Here is a 22,624-nt window from a genome sequence, read left to right on the forward strand (position 1 = left end):
GTATCAAGTATCAAGTATCAAGTATCAAGTATCAAGTATCAAGTATCAAGTATCAAGTATCAAGTATCAAGTATCAAGTATCAAGTATCAAGTATCAAGTATCAAGTATCAAGTATCAAGTATCAAGTATCAAGTATCAAGTATCAAGTATCAAGTATCAAGTATCAAGTATCAAGTATCAAGTATCAAGTATCAAGTATCAAGTATCAAGTATCAAGTATCAAAGTATCAAGTATCAAGTATCAAGTATCAAGTATCAAGTATCAAGTATCAAGTATCAAGTATCAAGTATCAAGTATCAAGTATCAAGTATCAAGTATCAAGTATCAAGTATCAAGTATCAAGTATCAAGTATCAAGTATCAAGTATCAAGTATCAAGTATCAAGTATCAAGTATCAAGTATCAAGTATCAAGTATCAAGTATCAAGTATCAAGTATCAAGTATCAAGTATCAAGTATCAAGTATCAAGTATCAAGTATCAAGTATCAAGTATCAAGTATCAAGTATCAAGTATATCAAGTATCAAGTATCAAGTATCAAGTATCAAGTATCAAGTATCAAGTATCAAGTATCAAGTATCAAGTATCAAGTATCAAGTATCAAGTATCAAGTATCAAGTATCAAGTATCAAGTATCAAGTATCAAGTATCAAGTATCAAGTATCAAGTATCAAGTATCAAGTATCAAGTATCAAGTATCAAGTATCAAGTATCAAGTATCAAGTATCAAGTATCAAGTATCAAGTATCAAGTATCAAGTATCAAGTATCAAGTATCAAGTATCAAGTATCAAGTATCAAGTATCAAGTATCAAGTATCAAGTATCAAGTATCAAGTATCAAGTATCAAGTATCAAGTATCAAGTATCAAGTATCAAGTATCAAGTATCAAGTATCAAGTATCAAGTATCAAGTATCAAGTATCAAGTATCAAGTATCAAGTATCAAGTATCAAGTATCAAGTATCAAGTATCAAGTATCAAGTATCAAGTATCAAGTATCAAGTATCAAGTATCAAGTATCAAGTATCAAGTATCAAGTATCAAGTAAGTATCAAGTATCAAGTATCAAGTATCAAGTATCAAGTATCAAGTATCAAGTATCAAGTATCAAGTATCAAGTATCAAGTATCAAGTATCAAGTATCAAGTATCAAGTATCAAGTATCAAGTATCAAGTATCAAGTATCAAGTATCAAGTATCAAGTATCAAGTATCAAGTATCAAGTATCAAGTATCAAGTATCAAGTATCAAGTATCAAGTATCAAGTATCAAGTATCAAGTATCAAGTATCAAGTATCAAGTATCAAGTATCAAGTATCAAGTATCAAGTATCAAGTATCAAGTATCAAGTATCAAGTATCAAGTATCAAGTATCAAGTATCAAGTATCAAGTATCAAGTATCAAGTATCAAGTATCAAGTATCAAGTATCAAGTATCAAGTTCAAGTATCAAGTATCAAGTATCATCAAGTATCAAGTATCAAGTATCAAGTATCAAGTATCAAGTATCAAGTATCAAGTATCAAGTATCAAGTATCAAGTATCAAGTCAAGTGAGGAGAGATGCTTTTAAAAGATTTTAAGAGAAATTTAAAAAAAGTGATTCAAAAAAGTTAAGTGAATCAAAAAAGTGATTCAAAAAAGTTAAGTGAATCAAAAAAGTGATTCAAAAAAGTTAAGTGAATCAAAAAGTGATTCAAAAAAGTTATCCAAAAAATAATTCAAAAAAGTTTTTTGAATTCAAAAAATAATTCAAAAAATGATTCAAAAAAGTTTTTTGAATTCAAAAAATAATTCAAAAAATGATTCAAAAAAGTTTTTTGAATTCAAATAATAATTCACTTGATTTAAAAAGGAATGTTTCAAAAAAAACAAAAAAAATTTTAAACTTTTTTATTGTTTTCAATAGTTACATTTGGGAAATTTTTAATCAAGTTTAAATATAGATTCTCTTTTTAATAAAAAAAATTCCGTTTGCTTTCACAGTTTTAATTGTTTTTTTGCTGGGTGAGGCTATGTCGTGTGATGAACTAATGCCAGCTGCCAGCAAAGAGCAGTGAGGGCAGTACAATATTATTCTATTCTAGAGATTTTTTTGTATTACAAAATGTTCTTGTAACAGTGATAACAAAAAATAAATAACTTGATACGTATATTTTGTTCTCAATTGAAGCTACTAGTAGTGAAACACCATAGGCCCTTTGATTGACTACTAGTAGCTACCTTAGACCTCGATGAGGGATGGACCGGAATGATGATGGTGACAGCGCCGAATTCGAAGTGGTGATGGTGAATAGTACTCAATCCCTACAACAATAAGATTATCCAGTAAACCTGTAGACATGATTTCATTGTCCTACCTAAGAATGTTGGTCTTTGTTGACAACTGCAGAGGTGACTAGTTCCTTCGGTCTTCGCAACGGAAAAGTGTCGTCGTTAGCTAGCGATGGAGGTAGGTACTGCTTGAGACCGGCTGAAAAGTGAAGTCTGATTAAAAAAGATCTTTTGATGGGTAAGTATGTATCCCATAAGAACTGAGAAATTTGGCCTGTAGAGTCCATAATTTCAAACAGTTCCAAGATTGGGCTTCTAGAACAAAAGTTACAGTCCTTTGAATTTTCTTTCGAAATTGGTTTCTAGTCCATAACTTTTGATTGAGAAGTCTAATCGAAAAAGTACGAATTGTTTTGGATTCTACGCACCAAAATTAATAAGAAAAAGTTTCCCCGAGAAATTTTGGTGAAGTCGATTTTTGGTAAAAAAGGAAGGTTGTACACTGCCTTTTTTTGAGGCCCTCAAAAAAAATTGTCTCAGATCCACCCGGAAAAACAATTTTCTTATAGAATGTGGCCTGTAGAATCCATAATTTCAAACAGTTGCTGCGCTCGTGGACTAAACATCTCACTCACCAATAAAACGCCTCAATTATACACTCATTGCATAAATAACTATTTTAAGTGAATGTAATTTAAATTGTGATTGAAGGTGTACATTGTCTTTGTTAATAAATTTACTCAGCATCAAAACTTTACTTTGCAATTCATCAAGAACTTATCACTGCCCCATTTCTAAAAAGGGCAACCAAAGTGATGATGAGAACCCCTATATGAAAATGGAGGTAGAACGCACCTGTGTATTTGAGCAACTTCATTTTGAATTAGAAACTTCCACATGACAACCTTTTCTAACGACTGGAAAGTGGCACCGGGATCGATTCGATGGCCTACCTCCCCATCTCAAGCAAATCTTGGCATAAAATATCCATAAGATGTGATGGAAGTACTTGACGCACCTGTGTATTCCTTTCCAAAGTGCTGTTGGCCCATTCTATTTTGATTTAGAGATCGTATCGAAGGAGTGGTATCCCTTTTCAACGGGAATGTGGTAGATATCAAACAGCATTGCGATCAATCGATGGCCTAGGGCTCCAAATTCGTGTTGGCTTTCAAAGTCCCAACTTTGCCGGCCCGTGTGACGCATTGGTGTGGAAGCTCGACTGCGGTGCCGAAGGTTCCTGGTTCGAATCCGGGTTCAGGCATGGATATTTGTAAACGTATAGGGGGTTGGGTTGGTAGAGCACCCTTGGCTGAAACCCCGCCCACTCACACTTAAGGCCCAAATAAAACTACCACCTTCATCAAAATGGTAACAAAGCAGCTGTTTCCACCTGGTTTTGGGACCACACCGTGTATATAACCGCCCAAAGTATTTGTGTTGGGAGTTGAAGATGTAAAAATACAGGTCGCCGTAATTAAACTAGGCAATTAATCCGCCGCCGATTGCAAGCGTTTCCGTCCAGATATTGCAGTGATTTCTGCAGCATTCGAAAGATCGCTCCGATTAGAGGAGCGGAAAAAATGAACATTTGTTGATTTCCGATTATAATTGATTTTAGTTTCTCTATACTTCTGTTTTAAAACGAGTATTAGAAGCTGCGTGTAGAAAGTAGATCCGTGATAGTATTCTTTACTAACGTAAGTTGCTTCGGAGGAAACCTTTGTTTCGGTACTGACAAAAAAGGTATTTTATACCCTGAAATATAATCCAGTACCATGGCATTTGAAGTAAACTTCCTCCACACCGAAAAAAAGAACGACAATCTGCCCCTCGCTGGTGGCGACAAGATTGGTAGGAACTTTAACATCCTTTAAGGTGTCTTTGTCTTTAGGAGGAATTCCTTTACGTAAACTTACGTTCCACCTACTGGCTAAAGCCTTATTTAAAGTAATGAATATTACTAACCTCGAATCGAACATTACTAACCTCGAGAATCTACTTTCCTCCCTCCTGGAAAAATAAGTGTTGTAAAACACAACTTCCTTTTATCCTTCAAAATGACAATTATGAGGCTGATTACAATATGATCGTGAATAAACAAATTTATTTCATCGTTCGGCTCTTTTTCTAAAATTTCAGTAAAGTTGTAGTCTTTCTCTAGGATAAGTACATCGTCTGCATCATCCAAAGGAGATGCCGCCCCGCCCGGGAAGGTACCGCGCTAGGCGTGCACTCTTCCTTGGCTTCTGGCGAAAACTCTAAATCCGGACATGACGACGGTGCCGCTTGACCGCTTGGGGATCGGTCACCGACGACTAGATCCTAGTGAGGAGAGCGCGAACAATGGGATGATGAAGGTCCTGGAGAAAGGCGCTCACCGCTTTCCCCTGGTAAAACCGAAACTCGAGAAAGGGAACTACTGTGCCGTGAATCGATTCTTTCTTTCAATAAGTTTAACAGGCGGCGTAGAATATCGTCCGACGCGACGCTGACGAAGGCTTTTCTTGGCTTCTTGGGCGAGGTCGTTTAGAACGACGCTTGTCGCCCCTGTCCCTGCTTCGAGAACGTGAGCGAGAACGTTTCTAATGCTTTGGCTTTCGCCACAGACAATACTAATCTGTGCTTTCGCTAACTATAAAGGGGGAAACCCTAAAAAAGGAAACCGCCCCGAACGGTAGGTACAAAGTTTCCGGGAGTCTGTTAATGAGCTAAAAGTATAGAGATATAAACCTACTTACTGTATGTAGATGTACAAGTAACTAAAAAACAATTCACTAATAGAAAAATGCTGAAGTGCAAAAAGCAATCACATGCAGCGCGTAGCACAGAAACGCTTGCACTTAAACTTGCACGAGGTGACGAGTGCGCCTTGACTACAGCGCCGGTTTGAGAATCTCTTTTATTTAAACAAAAGCATGTGCTCGTTACGCAAGAGTTCAGGAACGTACTACGTGGTAATAATTCTGATATCGAGGACTGGAGATCGAAGTAAAATTAGATGTACTCCAGTCTCCAGAAGAGTTTTTTTGTCATTTAAAACTAGACATAGGAAATCCCAATATTACTGTAGGTATATAACTTTTAATGTAGTATAATCTTTAAAATTCTGACCATTTTGCATTCGACAGGCCCAAAATCTATACGAAAAAGTTTTTCCGGTCGATTTCATATAAATCGTTTTAAAAAATCCATAAAAAGCAAGTGGAGGTGGAAGTTTTGGCGCACCCCAGATTTCTTAGAGGAAATAACAATGTTTTACCTTTGTGCAGCAGGGAAGCAGACGTCTTAATTTCATACGCTCTTGTGAGTTCCTAGACGGAGGCCCTGAAACAATAAAAGTTGCTGAATCATGCCTAACTATTTAGATCCCATACCTTTGTGCAGATCCACGTAGCAGGAGAGCAGATAAAATACCTCAGATGTCTTAATTTCGCAATACGTTGCTCATTTGAGTTTCTATAGGGAAGCTGTGAAACAGTAAAAGGGTATTAGTTTCATGCGGATACGAATTTCCTATTTTAATAATCAACTAACTTCGTCCGCGGACACCCTGTACATTGACTGTATCTCTTGTACAGGGAGATCACAGCCGTGCTGGTTGTTTAGCCACTTAATTTGAATGATTTTTTAGGTTATGTTATAAATTTTTTTGTTGGGGTATCTGGATCTGTTTATGAAAATGGTAACACCAGATGAAGAATACGATCATTACGTTAAAGACCCACGCACTCCTTGTAAATTTGGAATTTCATGTTACCAAAAGAACGCCGCCCATAAAGAGAAATATAAACATCCCCCCAAGAAACGGCCAGCGGAGGTGAGATATTTTTTCTAGGCGCATTTCTCATTTCTGTCAATTTTAAGGAAGCTGCTTCCGAAGTAGAAAACAAAAAGGCCAAGAATGAATCCGAAAATGGGAGCTCCCATTCACCACCCGCACCCATTGCTGAATCAGAAGAGCCGACAGCTACCACCTCTTCTACTGTTTATCCAAAAGAATTCATTAAGGAAAAGTTTTTGGTAGAAATGCCGGATGACTTCTATATGCTTTGGGAATACTGTCAAACTTTAAACAAAGCTAACCCATCCAAAGCATTTTCAGAGATCGGTTTGGAATTGGTGGGCCCTTACGATGTATTATCGCAAAAGTTGTTAAATATCAACAAACCCACCGATGACTACCTTATTCACTGGCGCTATTACCACGATCCACCCGAATTTCAAACAGTTCTTAAAGGAAACGACAGCACCGAGTATCACATAGGCTACTTCAGGGACGATCCTAACGACCTACCCGTATTTTTAGCAGCTAATCACGCAAAAAAAGATGGGGTCTTAACCTGTGTCGGTGGCAACATTTTCGCGGCCGTTTGGTAAGTGTGCATACTAAAACTTCACTTTAACCATTGGATTTCTGTAGGCACATGATGGAGGCATTTAAGAAAATTTGCGATCCCTTTAAGAAATTGTCTGTAACAAATCTTCAGGGTAAAATTAAGAAACAGGCAGAAAATTTGAAGCTTTCACTCGACTTAAAACCCTCGCATGTTAAAGAACGGAATACAAAGATAGTTAGCAGCACGTTCAATTCAATTGGGCTTGTGGTGCCCTACAATCGAAAGTATGTATACACACCGGGGGTAGAACTGATGTGGCCGCTATTGCTAAATGTTTTATTGTCTTAGGATTAGAATGACAGAACCAAAAAATTATCGAGCATTGGGGTATCCAGATATTAAAAGAAATATTTGTTAATAAATAGAACACTGCGTATACTAACAAAATGTGGCTATTGAATACTGAAATTCGTTAGATTTTCATAAAGGCATTTTTTTTTGACCAATTGAGTGCCACACATTATGTGCAATTTTAGTTATTATTGATTTTTTAACATTTTTTTTATCAATAGCTCTTAACTATTTGATTGACTGAGATTATGTCCATAATTTAATTTTCTTTCAAAATACCTATGTAAAAATATACAGGGTGTTCGATTTAAGAAATATTTGCTTTGAGGTTACCGACTTGAGACAATGGTGCAAGGTGTTCAGTTCAATTAAAAAAAAAGCTATTTTGTTGAAGATCTTGATAACCAGATGCTCATTTGTTTTTCTGATTGGGCCATTTTAATAGCTCCAATGAGAGGAAGTTTAGCAACAGTTCCACCTTTGAATGTATGTGTGTTGAAATTCTAATAGCCTCTTGTAGAACGCAAGTTGGATATCGCCACTTGTGCGTTGGAGCTGCGGAATTGAGGAAGCTGCTAGACAGAGTAGGTAAAGCATCTCCTCAACAGAAAGAAAAGGTGATGTCCGAGCTGCAACCAGTATTAACCGCAACGAGTATAGCTACGGACGAATGCGATTTTGGAACCGGTATCGAGTTGGGTTGGAATATTCTAGCGCACGGAGTTGACAGTTTAAATTCGACAATCGCGCGGTTTTTAGCAACCAACTATGAATTGATAGGTCGCGACGCTTTCGCGGTTATTATTAGGGCTCACATGAAAAATCGAAAAAGAGGTGTCGATTTAAGTATTTGTTGAATTATTGTCATTACTATTTCGTGCTTTTTGAAAAATGTCAAAATTCATTACAAATAAGTGTCCTTATTTTAAGCCAATTATTTATTGAGAGTTATGTGATATAGTCACCTCCACCAAATAATTATTTTATATTAAATATTTGTCATATAAATCATATCGCTATGAGAAATTGTAACTTTGTGTAGATGATAGATTTGGTTCAATAAAAGGGTTCTTTTATACAGCGAGCAGTTTCATTAAAAGCCATCAAACTTCCACCTTACTGTTACATTAAGTGATGTCTTGGTTTGAAACATGAAAGACAGCTTTGACAGGATGACTGCAACATGGCACTATAGCCCCCTGAATATACCACCTGGCTATATGGTGTCTTGTACCTATTTGATTTTGCATGTAACTCCTTAGAATATGATTTGTAAATTACAAGTTAGGGTTGGAGACATGAGTTTTGGTTCTTCGATCCAGGTGAGTACAGTCCACTGTATTTGCCTTCAATAATTGTATTTCGTATCTTTTTGAAGTATAACCGCAGCAACTTTTTTTTGTGGGATAATAAACCTTTCAAAAAAAGGTTTACTTTCATAACCAGAAAACAAGCTTGTAATTTTGGAATTACTGAAGTAGAATGGGCTATTTCAAGCTAGCAAATGAGACTATTTCCTTGTGAAAGTGGATTCATTGAAAACCTACCGCATTTTACCTAATCTGAATAACGAAAGAATAATTAATGAGCTCTTTGTCGATACCTAGCGCTGTATAACGAACGTGTGTACAAGGTACAATATATACCTATAAAGACGCAAAGTAAAAAATTTGCCCTTGACAAGCTCTTACGTATAGATTAGAATCTAGCTATACGGTTCAAGATTTGTATGCCAACAACGCATAGTAAGGGACTCTGCACTCTGTTATTACCTTACTCTTGTTCAGTTGATCAGAAGTTTGTGTATCGCTATAGCAAAAAATTTTAGAAGAAGTCAGTAGAAATATAAAAATTATTGTGGAGTGTGTGGCGACGCGCCGCTTGCACATCCGGCAGCAACCTAAAACGTACGTGCTGGACCCTCATTGGTCAAAACGGTCAACCGATGAGTGTGTAACATCTGAACCTCTGAACTCTGCAAAGTACAAATAGGTAATTCCTGTTTCAATGGCGCTTCAATAAACATCCAGCTCTTCGCCTACAGCACCAGTTCGCCTTCTAGTAGGTATACAAAGCATGGCCGACCATATTTACGAAAGGAAAACCTTTGATTTACTGAATTTATTCTAAGTGAGAAACTGTTAGCATATTTCATGCCAATTGTTGCAAATATTGTGTTTATATACATTTAAAATTATGAATAATCAAGTAATATGAAATAAAAACAAAAATTACCAATATTGTAATACTATTGTATTTACCGGAAATTTTAGAATTGGGAAATATTATAGGAATACCTATCTTTGATTTTCTTTTATAGTCCTTACACTGTACAGTAAAAATGGACTATGAATAATAGGTAGGTATATGTTCTTTTATTCCACTCACTTTTATTTTAAGTACCTATCTATATGAAATTCTTCAAAAATGTTTACTAAAGTAGTACGACGTCCTAGGGAATATTTGTACTTTGATTCAGCAATAACATACTTATGTTAAATTGCTAAGAATGCAATTTCTACATTAGGCAAGTCTTCTAACGTCTTGCGAGATTCTTATTGGAAATTGTACCTACTTAATAGTTACCTATATCATTTTTGTACCTACGCCCTTCAAAGAACTTATTTCTTATTAATTTGGTGTGTAGAATCCAAAACAATTCGTACTTTTTCGATCAGACTTCTCAATCAAAAGTTATAGACTAGAAACCAATTTCGAAAGAAAATTCAAAGGGCTTTAACTTTTGAACTAGTAGCCCAATCTTGGAACTGTTTGAAATTATGGATTCTACAGGCCACATTCTATAAGATAATTTTTTTCCGGGTCGATCTGAGACAATTTTTTTTGCGGGCCTCAAAAAAAGGCAGAGTATAACCTTCCTTTTTTACCAAAAATCGACTACACTAAAATTTCTCGGGAAAACACTTTTTCTTATTAATTTAGGTGCGTAGAATCCAAAACAATTCGTAATTTTTCGATCAGACTTCTCAATCAAAAGTTATAGACTAGAAACCAATTTCGAAAGAAAATTCAAAGGGCTGTAACTTTTGAACTAGTCGCCCAATCTTGGAACTGTTTGAAATTATGGATTCTCTATAACCTTCCTTTTTTACCAAAAATCGACAACACCAAAATTTCTCGGGAAAACACTTTTTCTTATTAATTTGGGTGCGTAGAATCCAAATCAATTCGTACTTTTTCGGTCAGACTTCTCAATCAAAAGTTATAGACTAGAAACCAATTTCGAAAGAAAATTCAAAGGGCTGTTACTTTTGAACTAGTAGCCCAATCTTGGAACTGTTTGAAATTATGGATTCTACAGGCCACATTCTATAAGAAAATTTTTTTCCGGGTCGATCTGAGACAATTTTTTTTTCGGGCCTCAAAAAAAGGCAGTGTATAACCTTCCTTTTTTACCAAAAATCGACTACACCAAAATTTCTCGGGAAAACACTTTTTCTTATTAATTTTGGTGCGTAGAATCCAAAACAATTCGTACTTTTTCGATCAGACTTCTCAATCAAAAGTTATAGACTAGAAACCAATTTCGAAAGAAAATTCAAAGGGCTGTAACTTTTGAACTAGTAGCCCAATCTTGGAACTGTTTGAAATTATGGATTCTACAGGCCACATTCTATAAGAAAATTTTTTTCCGGGTCGATCTGAGACAATTTTTTTTCGGGGCTCAAAAAAAGGCAGTGTATAACCTTCCTTTTTTACCAAAAATCGACTACACCAAAATTTCTCGGGAAAACACTTTTTCTTATTAATTTTGGTGCGTAGAATCCAAAACAATTCGTACTTTTTCGATTAGATTTTTCAATCAAAAGTTATAGACTAGAAACCAATTTCGAAATAAAATTCAAAGGGCTGTAACTTTTGAGCTAGTAGCCCAAGATCGAGTTCAAGCAATATATAATAAGTGAAGAAAGCATGTGCTGCTGTATTATGGAATTCGCCCACGGATGTTAAATTGTTAAAGTAATCGACGTGCGCAAACGTATTCGACTATACCTACTCGGAGTAGGTATGACAAATTCAAAGATCTAAAATTTTAAAAAAAACAAGCCCTGAAGATGTGTGTTCATAATTTTTCATGTAGGGATGCCAATCAGACAGCATAATTCATTCGAGGAAGAGAGTTGCAGTTTGTGATTTGTGGAGTACCATTCAAAAATGCTGTGACTTGCATCGGTTACTATAGTTCAGGCAAAAAAGCAGGTGTTATAGCGTGCGTGAGCAGGGATCTAAGTGATCTTTTAAGATACTTGTTCAAAGTGCTTAGGTAGTATGAACATACAAAAGTCCTGATGCCTAGGTGGCCAACTGCGAGAAGGGGGTAGAGGAATAGGTACAATTTTTAAGATTTCCGCTTATACTCGTATGTTGACAACAGTTCAGTAGGTACCTATATGATGGGGAAAAGCTTCTTCTATTAAATGCAAGTTGATTAGATATATGTTGTTGTTCCAAGAATATTAAGAATAAATTGCGAATATTCTTTTAAGTTTATTCTCAGAATATCTGAGATATTTCCATTCGCCTATCCCAACTACCTATATCTTACAAGGGATGAATATATTTTAGGTATATTTAAATACATGTTCAAATATCCCTTTTTGAATATTCCTGGTACCTATATTACAGAAATATTCAATGTTATCTGGGCGATGGTGTTATTGGAGAGCTTGTAGTGGCCAACGGTTGGGAATTCGGAAAAAGTGGCGAAAATAAAAGTTGTAGAGAGTGGAAACTCAAAAATTATACATTTTCCCTCATCCCCGCCCCTCGGATCGTCACCTAGGTGTAAGGACTCTTGGTATATATGTTCATTACCGAAACACTCTGAACAATTTTCTGAAGGAATCGCTTAGGTCCCTGCTCACGTAGTTTACACCCCCCAAGTAGGCCGTTCAGTGACTGGACTATACTCACTAAATTACTAGAGATTAGTGGAGATATTTACCCACGTCTTAGTGCATGCTGCATTTATGATTGACCATTTATGAATACACCGATACATTGGAGTATAAAGACATTTATTTCATAACCTTTGACCTATTGACACGATATTCCTACCTGTGACAAAGACGTAATCTCGTTTCGGTGCTCTAGGGGCTTCCGTTCCAGAGTTCCAGATGGATTTGAAGCAGGATCTATCGAGCCTTTAATAATTGGTGATTGGTGTCGAAATCTTCTTTCCCAAGTCTATATTCATCTACAAGAATTACATAGTTAATTTATAATGTATGTGTGCTTTGAGTATAAGAAAGTTATAAGAGCTATAATTATCGCACTTTCGTTTAAAATGTAATTAGACCAGGGGGTATATCAAGTGTCTCAGACGATTGCGCCATTTGAGTAAAATCTCCATGAAGTGTACCTACTAGAGTAATGATGAATTCGGGATGAATGTGGCATCGAATCGTGTACAATGCTGATTCGTTAAGCCTGCATTCAATTAATTATGTGAAAAAGGTGCAATATAAATACACCCTGCTCGAAGACGCGGTCAACTAAACTGTTCTACTAAATAAATTCAAAATTAGGTACGCGTTTTCATGCCGAACTGGTTTCTATACCTACTTAGTCAATATGTTGTCGACGTAAATCAATTACTCATCTTTTTTAATCGGTCAACGTAAGGCCACATTAAACTGCCCTGAATTACAAACCATTTTGCCGAAAGAAACTTAAAATTAATATTAATTTCGTTTCGAGCAACAATCTGCACCCTCGGGATTAAAACACACACTTTAGTCCTTTGGTATATTACATACTAGACGACTATAGTAGACCCTTATCCCTGATGAGTATCCTTTCCAAAACGCTTTTCCGGTATCGGATGATTTGAAGAACCTGTGGGATCGTGCAGCATTTCAAAAAATAGCACCTTCGATAGCTGGCCATCATAAGGTTTACGCTTAGTTTCCGCCGCATTATTTTCAGTCAACATGAACCAAGAACGAGTTCAAGCAAGATAAGTCAAGAAAGCGTTCTTGTTCGGCTATATTATGGAGTTAAGATCAAGAACGTTTTTCCAGGGATGCTAACGTGTCCAAACGTTTTACTAATTCAGTAATCGGTACCTTGAGAAATACTGCGAGTGTGACAGATCCATCGATGAAAAATTAAAAAAAAACAAGCCCTACTGAAGATGTGTGTTCATAATTTTTGCAGGGAGCATAGTTCGTTTGAAGAATTAGGGGAAGTTGGCAGTTTTTTTAGAAGAACTAAATTACTAGATACCTATTAGTGGACATAAATGCATGTATGATATTGACAATTTATTATAAATAAACCGATATAATGGCGCTTAAGACTTTTTCACCTATTGACAAGTTCTTACCTGTGCTCTAGGTGCTGTCGTTCCAGAGTTCCAGATGGATAGACGGGTAGAAGAACGATTTGAAGAAGTAGTCTGCCGAGCCCTAAATAATTGGTGCGTAATTAATTTGTAATTTCTTGGAGGTCCCATATTTTCCTAGGGAATCAGAAAACTAGTGAATTGAAGAAAATTAAATAGGTACCTATACTTATTAGCTGCATATATTATTATTAATGAACAATTTTTCACAAAAATAGCCGACACATTTTGAATCCAAAGCGAGGAATTTTTCTGATGCTGCGAGTGAATTTGTTTCCAATAATCATGAAATGCAGTTTTTACTTAAGTACGTATAGGTAACACATAATCGCTTTCTAAGCTTCTAGAATTGACATCTGCGTCAGTGCTGGTCAAGACTACGTTGTCCCAAAATTTCCAAAAAGAAAAATCTCTTCCACGTACCTTCTTTTTTGGTTGAATCGCTGAATCGTGTACAATGCACACTCGTTAACCACAATTAACAGCATTGAATTAATAACGCATAAAGGCGCAATACACACTGCCCGGAGACGCGGTCAACTAAACTGTAGCATCTACTAATAAATTTAAAATTACGCGTTTCGTTTCGAACTGGTTTCTTATACTTATTCAATACATTTGTCGAAGTAAATCGATTACTCACCCTTCTTAATCGGTCTACGTAAGACCACTACTTCTGTAAATCATTTTACCAAAAGGAACTTAATACTGTATTGGCAAACGAATTTTACATACTACACCCCTCTCCCTGGACCCTGAGTGTCCTTTCCAAAACTCTTTTCCGGCATCGGATGATGAAAACCTGTGGGATCGTATACAGCATTACAAAAAATTGCCTCTTTATGTCGATAGCCGGCCATAAAGTATAGGTGACCTTAGTTTCCACCGTATTATTTTCAATCACAATTTTAACTCGGATGCCATTTTGGTCGATCATAATTTTAAATATTAAGAGATTTTGGTGGGGCATGCCGACAATCAGCCCTGTATCTGTAGAAAATGTTATTTTGCCTATTCTAAATAAAGGAAAATAAAGTTTTTTTTTGGCAACGGTAACTTGCAGGTTAAGTTTGACGTTTGTGATACACACCACAGGACTAAATAATAACAGCATGCCTTCCTGGGTTGCTGGGTGGAATTTATTTAATTTTAGTTGTAGTTCTACTTATATTGTAAAAATTATTCAATAATTTAATATGTTGTAATTGTTCTTTTTTGTAATTTAAGACGTAGAAGTTAAGCAACTTGTGAGTAAAGAATGTATTGTGTTTACGTAGTTAACAGATGCTTGATAAGCAGACTTTATCAAAGTAAAATTTAAAAGAATGAGGTAAGCGGCACAAGGGTAAGTTTAGAAAGGAAATGCACTGTAAACAAGTGCTCGCATTTCGTCGGCCTTTACCGAAGATAAAAAACGCGATGGAGGTGGTGCGGACTTAAAAAGCTTTGCGCGCCGCTGGGGAAGGCGGATCACGCGTCATTTGAATTTGCGTGCAAATTTTCAAATACAATTTTTCCGACGGTCAGCCGATGTTTTGAAATTTGTTTGTCAGTTAAAATTAAAGGAGAAGTGTTGGTTTTCCGATTGCTCTACAGAGCAGAGTCAGTGTGCACGCATTAAGTTACAAGTGTGGGTGATTTAGGAAAAGGAAGGAGAAACTGTGTGTACGCGGTTGTAATAATTCTGTGAAAAGTGTGTTGTTTTCGTCATTTATCGCATCTGTACAGGTGGTGTCAGACCAAATCTTGAAACCCAGCTGGACCGCCATTGCTATATTTTATGTAAACACTTTTTAAATAAACCAATAAATATTTCTCAAGATTCATCCATGCTTCCCCTTTTTAACTATTGTGCTATTACTAAATGCGTTAGTGTAACCATTGATTATAAAACGCGAAGGATAACGTGCAACAGATAAATACAAGAGACAGTGTAACAAAACACTTACACATTTATTTAATAATACATACAAATAACAATATTTAAATAAGGGGTGGCTTACATGTTCTGTTCAGGTCGAAGGTTTTTGCTCAAACCGTGTGATTGAAACTTACGTTTGGGAACTCTTTGTAATTGATTGATGTATTTTACTTGCAAGTGAGAAGGGACGTAGGAATCAAGCAGAGACTTTGGTCCGTGCACCAGCGAGCTTGAGCTGAATTTTTGAGGTGTTGGTAAGGTCTTCGGAATGTAGGTAACTTGTGGTTGGACAGCGGACGGTGAAACTAACTGATATTGCAATTTGTCTCCTTGGTACAAATAGGACGAGGATAATTGTGGCTGTAGAGTACTTGCTCCACTTTGTAGATACTCCGGTTGGATATACATGAAGTATTGCAAATTAGTTCTGGGATCGTAGGCGGTGTCAATGTTGTTGCTGGGCTGTTGAAGGTAAACGTATTGAGTTAGGTAGTTATCGGTAATAGGTTGCACATTTGCTTGCTGCTCCCTTTGCTGGACGGGCTGGTATATGAAATACGCCGGTGGCGATTGCGCTAGTCCTGATGGTTGATAGGTAAGTAGCGATTGAGATTGTTGCTCATAGTACTGATTATTTGGGACGTGTGCCACGGCAGTCTTCATTGGTCGAAACCCGTACTCCATTCGCATGTTTTGAGGTTTCTCAACCCGTTGAGGCAACTTAGGCCGAATTTGCTGTTGGTAAGTATATTCGTATCTTTCTCTGTGATCTTCGCCGACATTCTGACGCTCCATGTCCTCCAACATTACCTGCTGTTCAGGAGGGGCAGCAAACGTTGTACTTAGAAGGCAGTAGCCAAATGCAAGTGTGAGTAACTAGAAATAATAGGTAGGATTAGGATACAATCAAATATTATATGCAAACGAGATGAGGAAAAGGTAAAGAATCTACACCGCAAGGGTCTCTGTTACTAGTTGAACCTAACATAGTAATTGAATTCACTACTTGGTGGCTGTTTTTTTCAGTATTATCACAGACAACATATTGTCTGTGGTATTATGCTATTAGTATTGTACTACTTTAAAACAAAACTCGATACAGTGATTAAATACAGTGCCCAATTTCATTTTGTGTAAACATTTTGAGCACTAGTGAAATGGTTAGTCTGGCAGTATGAATAACGTTTCTTATTGTCTGGACAACTTCACAATATGGATCTTCGCCTGAATTTTAAATTCGCTATCACAGAATTACGGAAAGTGTTATATTGTTTAAAAAAACATTTTTCGTTTGTGAATAACACGATTAGGTAGCCGAGTCACGCACAACCCAATCAAGGACTGATTAAAATGCGACGTCGAAGGTGTTGATAGGAGGTAAATTTTTGGACTTTTTTTTGCAAAATGTTTTATGGAGTCATTTCCAAAGGTTTAAGTTCCAATAATTCACGATTTTCTCAAGTTGAGTTGAAAAACGTAGTCTGGTTACGTCAAGTTTTAATGCTCCTCACAATGGTCCCGATATCATCAAGGACTCAATCACAGCTTTGCGAATCTTGCCAACTGCAAGTACTACGTAAAACTAATTTTTTTTATTAATTGAACACATACGTGGCTTTGAATCATTTTAAAATAAACTGCTCAAACCAATATAGACAATGAGCGACAAACACAAACGGACGGACAGAAAGTCCAAATGATCAACATTTAATCAGTTAGTCCCTTGGCCAGAGTCTACATATTACTGAAAATAGAATTAGCAAATTCGAAGCCGTTCCCGAGTTATCATATACACAGGCAGACGGACGGACAAAAAATCAAAATCATGAACGGGCTTTGTCGTTCGTTAATAAAAGCCAACGTTTCCATCATAAGTCGCATATTTGTTGTTGTTTTTTTAAATTAATTGATTTTCTGAAAGATGAGTTGATGGATGATTGTATATTTTGGACAAAAATGATTTTTCTCCAGACTTTATCAGCAGAAATCTCCAAATGATATAATATTTTCACAGCCAACAGCTTTTAATTGTCTCAGGAATCGTTTCGGACGATCAGGGATGGTTCAATAGGTATGGACAAGATCACCTTCTGCCGTAGGAAAGAAAAACTGCTGGAGATTACTCGATGAAGCTATTTTCTCTCCTTTTCTCTTACTATTAAATTCGTTTCTAGAGACCGTATCTAATAACAAAACGTGCTCATAGGACAGAACTGTAGGCGCATTCTTTATAAATTGAAGATTAATAGGTACTATAATCTACTCAAAAAGAGAATTTTACGTAATTTATAAAGAGAAAACTTTTGCAGAATTTTATTAAATTAAATTTAGGGTAAGCTTAGATAAACAGAAATTTATTAAAAGTTAGACATATCTACAGAGCGAAAATGTTGTCATTATGAATTATAAAAAGTTTGCTACCAATCTACGTACTTTAAGTTTGCAATCAGTAAAATGCTCTAAAAAGCTCAAAGTTTGCTACCACCAAAAATAAAATCGAGCAATGCGAATTAAAACTCAATAATCTCAGTACAAGAGTTGTTGGACCTGGTGCTCATAAATGACATTTAGAAATCGGTTTCTTATTATGCAAAATATATCCCATTCAAAAAACTGTTGGCTTTACATTGAACATCTCATGCCGGTTGCGTTTCTTGCACTTTAAGTGGCAGTACAGTGAACTGCTACAGTACAAGCTATGCTATAAATGACTTGCTCGTTGAAAGTAAATTAAGCACTTAATTTATTGTGGTATTAATGCTATGTCTTTTTTCCAATACACTACGTGTAGACCCGTATAAATAATCCCTTCCATCCCCTAAGACAGAAGTATTCACTAACTTAAAGTGCATACCATAGGACCCAGTCCTTGGATGTACAGGGTGGTTCAAACTCGTGGCTCACCATTGGGATCTCCGCAACGATGAGAGATACAGTGTAGGTTAAATAGGGTCCCTTTTTGTTTTCAAAAAGAAAAATAGTGACTACACACTCTGTACTTTTACATGAATTTACAAGAAAAGATTTCAAAATCAAATGTTTTGAATAAAAATTTTAGGGAAAGATTCTTTGGGATGATTGCTACCAGAACGCAGCCTCACGTTCCGAGTAGAGGATCGGATGGAAGGATAAAGGGATAACTACCACCGGGAAGCAGTCTCACAACTCGTAACGAACACAGACTTAACTTATATGGTAGTCCGGATGGAATGGTAGTAAAGGACACAGGCTACTTGTCGAAAATCCCCTTACGCTTGTAACATACCCTTTTTATACAATTTGTTTTTTAATAAAATCCTAGTATCATCAAACAAATTATGTTTTCGTTCCTTTTGCTGTGGAGACACTTAGACCCTTCTGTGATTCAGCCTTGCAACACACAAAAGAATGTGGCAAATTACTTTCTATTAAAAGCGCTGATGTAAGATCCACATCATTTCTTTATCAAAAACTTAGTATTGCCGTACAAAGAGGAAATGCATGCTCTGTGATGGGAACTTCTCCTCCTGGTAGATGGACGAAATTTTCTTTATACTATACTTTTCGTGTCCCACAATCTGTGATTTTCAGTGACATAAAAACGAATGGATGTTGTCATTACTCATTACCCTATTTGACCGCTCTATGGAGTTCACTTCGGGACGATAAGCTGCATTGTAGCAAAACTTCTAAACATTATATTTTTTTAATTACTTTTTTAAACACCCCTCCCACAAATTGAGGGTCATTGTCACACATTAAGATCTGGGGAACCCCAAACCTTAAAAATACATCGTTCACTAGAAATGTTGCAATATAGAACTAGCTGTAGCTTTCCTTAAAAGGTAAAGCAGTACCAATTTTTTTGAGGTGTATCCTTTAGGTGATCTGGGTAACGGACCAATTAAATGTATGGAAAGCAGCTAAAAGCGATATTCAATCTTTTTAGGGTATTTTCCAACGAAGTTGGGTGCGCTATTGCAACCACTTTTTTCTGTTTACCCAGGAACGCTGGTCTGATTTACATTCTTGACAGACTTTGCAACCCCTACATATTTTAAAACATTCGTTCTCATTCTGGGAAGTTTTTTTCAATGTTTTAAACTTTAAGGGATCCTAAATGAGTAGAAGTAGGTTCATTATGTAACTGTTCGGCTCGTTTTAATCGTGGAACCACAATTTTCCATTGAATCAGGTGGCACATTTTTTAAAAATTATTCCATTCTCTATTCGCCAAGATCGATATTCTTTAGGATAGAAGTGCAATAATAAACGTCGTTAAAAGATAGGGAACTAATATGATTGGAGCAGGAGCGCGTGATGAAGTTGGTTACTGTATTGACTTTTTCTTTCTTATGCTCAATTTCAAAATCATATTGAGACATTCTAGCCGACTACCTAGCTAACCTTCCGAGATTGCAATTGCAAAGCGAAATGATCAGTAACTTGTTTGAATTTCGTACATTTTACGTAAGGACTACATTTCTCGATGCCAAAAAGACAAGCTAGACACTCTTTTTTCGTAGAGCTCGGTTTTGTACAAAGCGCGACTCACGTAAGCAATAACTTTCTCGTTCTGTACCTCCAATTGCACTAAAATAGCGTCAAGACCAACATTACTGGCGTCGCGTCGTATTGAATGATAAACGATTTAGTAAAATCCGGACTACTTAGAACAGGTGTTGATCTCAATAACTCTTTTAATTTTAATTTAATTTTTTAAAGGCCGCTTCGGCTTTTTCGTTCAATTTCACAGATGTTTTCTTCTCGTTCCCTTTAAGATCTAAGATAGGAGACATAAAAAAAATAAAAATTTGGGATAAACCTCCTATACCAACTAGGCATGCCTAAAAATCGTTTAACTTGTGTACAAGAACTTGGCAAAAGAAATGAAACTATGGCATCTACTTCAGATGGATCCGTACGTAAGATCCGGCTGTTTTAAAGTATATACAGGGTGTTCATTTGAAAACTTCCCATCGCGAATTTGTCGAAAACCACTGATTAAAGGAAAAAACGCCGAGACTCGTCAAAAGGTTTAGCAAAGGGGACAACTTATTTTTAACCAAAAAGTACTTCACTCCCTTTCACCCTATGCCATCCAGGGTCACTCTCTTCAAATTTTAAATGATAGTGGTATCGAGTAATAGCTTGTTTGAAAGGTCTTTCGAAGTCCGTTATTTTTAGTCAAAAGTGAAAAAATCACAGGTTCCTAAGTTCTCGGTGAGAAATGGATCGCGAGTACACATCAAAATCCGTCTGAGGGCCTTTAATACCATCAAATAAGCAAAAATATAATAACATTAATAACTGATGTGAGATACGACTTAAAAGCATGTTTTCACGACTGCGTTACATTTCAATTAGGTATATACAATTACTTATTACTTTATAGAAATCACACTGATTATGCTGGAGAGTCAGTATTCAACAGAATTGAAAAACTCTTTGGTAGATTCTTGATTTATCGTAGCTAGGTAGGTACAAAAACAAGCCCAATCGCTTACTAACTGCCCTAATAACGATCAAACTTACAAAATGAATTATTTTGTTTTAGTAATAGTAATAGTAATATTTATTCTTGTTTTTATACATTGTGTAACGTCATAAAAATAATAATTTTATACAAAAAGTTTTAAAATTTTTCAGTCGCCTATCTTTATCTCACAGACGTCTGTATCACTTAAAAACTCGTCTGTGTAATATGCTTTACTTAATAGAAAGTTTCTTACTAATTTCTTTAGTTTGAGGATTTTCTGTTTTGCAGGTGATATGAAGATGATTATAAAGTTTAAAGCAAAGGTAATTTGAGCTGGATTGAGTTTTACATGTTCTTTCAAAGGGTAAGTAGATGCTGTTTTTATTTCTTGTGTCGTTTTTATTTTACTTATCGTCCATTAGGAGAGGCTTTACTCTGTATTCGCCGCCTAAAGGCCTTACTTAGCGAATCACAATAATAATCAATAAATTATTTTAATTAGTAAATTAAATCTGCACAATATTGTCAGTAGGACATTTAGCAAGCAAGTGACTTATCATCCAATGACTTTGAAATTGTTGACAAATTATAAATTTAAGGTAAAAACTAAAAGAAAATTGGGATTTGTATGCAAGAAACTATGATTCATTGCATATAAATACTTACAAAATACTAAATTGCTCAAATCTTTCATTTTTGCGAAAATGACCACAGATTACTTTAATCTGAGTAATTTCTTAACGACCGAAAACCATTTAACTAATTACCCACTGAAAAATATGTACTCCTGTTGAGGGGATAAATTCAAAAATTCAAATACAATAAATTGATCAAAGAAATGCCTGGTAGGTACGTAATTTCAAAATGAGAAGTGATTTCATTTTTAAAGGCAACGAAAGGGCTGCTGGTTGATCAAATAAACAAAAACATTTGATGTATCAAGAAAATTTCAACTTTCATACTTGAAAATTATAGTGTGTGTAACGGACGAATTCTCTTAAAAATTACGTAGTGTCAAAAGGGGAAGAGATTTCATCTGTAAAGCACAATTAAAGGGTTGTTAGTGGATACTTTAACGAATAAAAATCTAATCGAATAAAAAAGTAATAATGTATTAAGAAAGTTACACTTCCTTCAAATAAAGATTCTTCTATAAATTCCGTAATTTAAAAATGCGAAAAGCAATTAGAGGGTTATTGCAATCTCCAAACATTTATGTATTTGTATCATAAGTCTGGATCTGGTACGCCACCAATCTCACCTGTACCCGTATTAGATATTGTAGAACGGTTTTGTATTTAATTTCGAATCCATCATAACTGCACCTTATCTTTAATTATTGATATTAAACAAATAAAGTGGAACAGCAAAAGTGTATAGATACCAATCATCAATGAAGGTGAAATTTCAGGTGGTGTCACTTTCAAAATAAACGGAACAAATAAACTACTAAAATTATTGTACCGATGACGTGAAAAAATAGCATGCGATCGTAATAAAGAGAAAGAATGTAATAGGTGAAAGGTCTTAAATGCATCCGTATGAAGGAAAAATCAAGAACTTCCTTTTGGAGAAAGCTGTTTTTTCTTCCTTAATAATGACGTTTTAAATTAGAGTAGGTACCTCTTGGCTAAAATGCAAATATTCTACTTTACCTTTTACTAAACTATGGCAACACCTTCTTTGAATAAGCGCTCAAATTAACTTTTCCTTTTTAAGATCGACTATACACGGTTATAAATAATTAAAAGTACCCACAACCAAATACCATCAGTTGACTTAGTGTTCCTTTACTCAAGCGAAAAAAAAGCGTAAAATTTGAAATGGGCGACCAACAAATTTTGGTTACTCCACCGGAAACTCGCAAACCGTTTCTAAGTGAACACAAAAAACTAAGCCAACTAAAGCAGAA

General features: G+C 35.7%; 2 protein-coding genes across 10 annotated transcripts in view; one reads left to right on the forward strand and one right to left on the reverse strand.

The window, feature by feature from the left end:
- Positions 1–1,923: 1,923 nt before the first annotated feature.
- LOC116167729 (organic solute transporter alpha-like protein) overlaps positions 1,924–22,624 on the reverse strand; it is a 69,904-nt gene continuing 49,203 nt past the window's right edge. For 5 of the 9 annotated variants that reach the window (XR_004144629.1, XR_004144622.1, XR_004144627.1 and 2 more), the window contains 7 exons: positions 13,316–16,130; positions 12,046–12,184; positions 5,653–5,745; positions 5,538–5,602; positions 3,131–3,515; positions 2,362–2,474; positions 1,924–2,308 (listed from right to left, as the gene is read on the reverse strand). Coding sequence is in view for 1 of the 9 variants with exons in the window: in XM_031483222.1 (XP_031339082.1) it covers positions 16,072–16,130 (59 nt within the window). In the remaining 8 variants the exon portion in view is untranslated. The other 4 variants (XR_004144625.1, XR_004144624.1, XR_004144623.1 and 1 more) reach the window with 4 other exon arrangements.
- Positions 5,880–8,046, forward strand: LOC116167728 (histone PARylation factor 1-like). Its single transcript, XM_031483221.1, has 4 exons — positions 5,880–6,095; positions 6,143–6,651; positions 6,699–6,899; positions 7,487–8,046. The coding sequence occupies exons 1-4, from the start codon at positions 5,952–5,954 to the stop codon at positions 7,821–7,823; spliced, it is 1,191 nt and encodes a 396-aa protein (XP_031339081.1). The 5' UTR covers positions 5,880–5,951; the 3' UTR covers positions 7,824–8,046.

Source organism: Photinus pyralis, unplaced genomic scaffold (assembly GCF_008802855.1).
Source record: "Photinus pyralis isolate 1611_PpyrPB1 unplaced genomic scaffold, Ppyr1.3 Ppyr1.4_LG4, whole genome shotgun sequence".
In the NCBI taxonomy this organism is placed as follows: domain Eukaryota; kingdom Metazoa; phylum Arthropoda; class Insecta; order Coleoptera; family Lampyridae; genus Photinus; species Photinus pyralis.

What these genes read in the sequence shown, in the direction of transcription:
- LOC116167728 (XM_031483221.1), top strand. Translation starts at nt 5,952, where the DNA reads ATGAAAATGGTAACACCAGATGAAGAATACGATCATTACGTTAAAGAC. An exon ending in CCAAGAAACGGCCAGCGGAG is followed by an intron (nt 6,096 to 6,142) that starts GTGAGATATTTT and finishes GTCAATTTTAAG; the next exon opens with GAAGCTGCTTCCGAAGTAGA. An exon ending in AACATTTTCGCGGCCGTTTG is followed by an intron (nt 6,652 to 6,698) that starts GTAAGTGTGCAT and finishes GGATTTCTGTAG; the next exon opens with GCACATGATGGAGGCATTTA.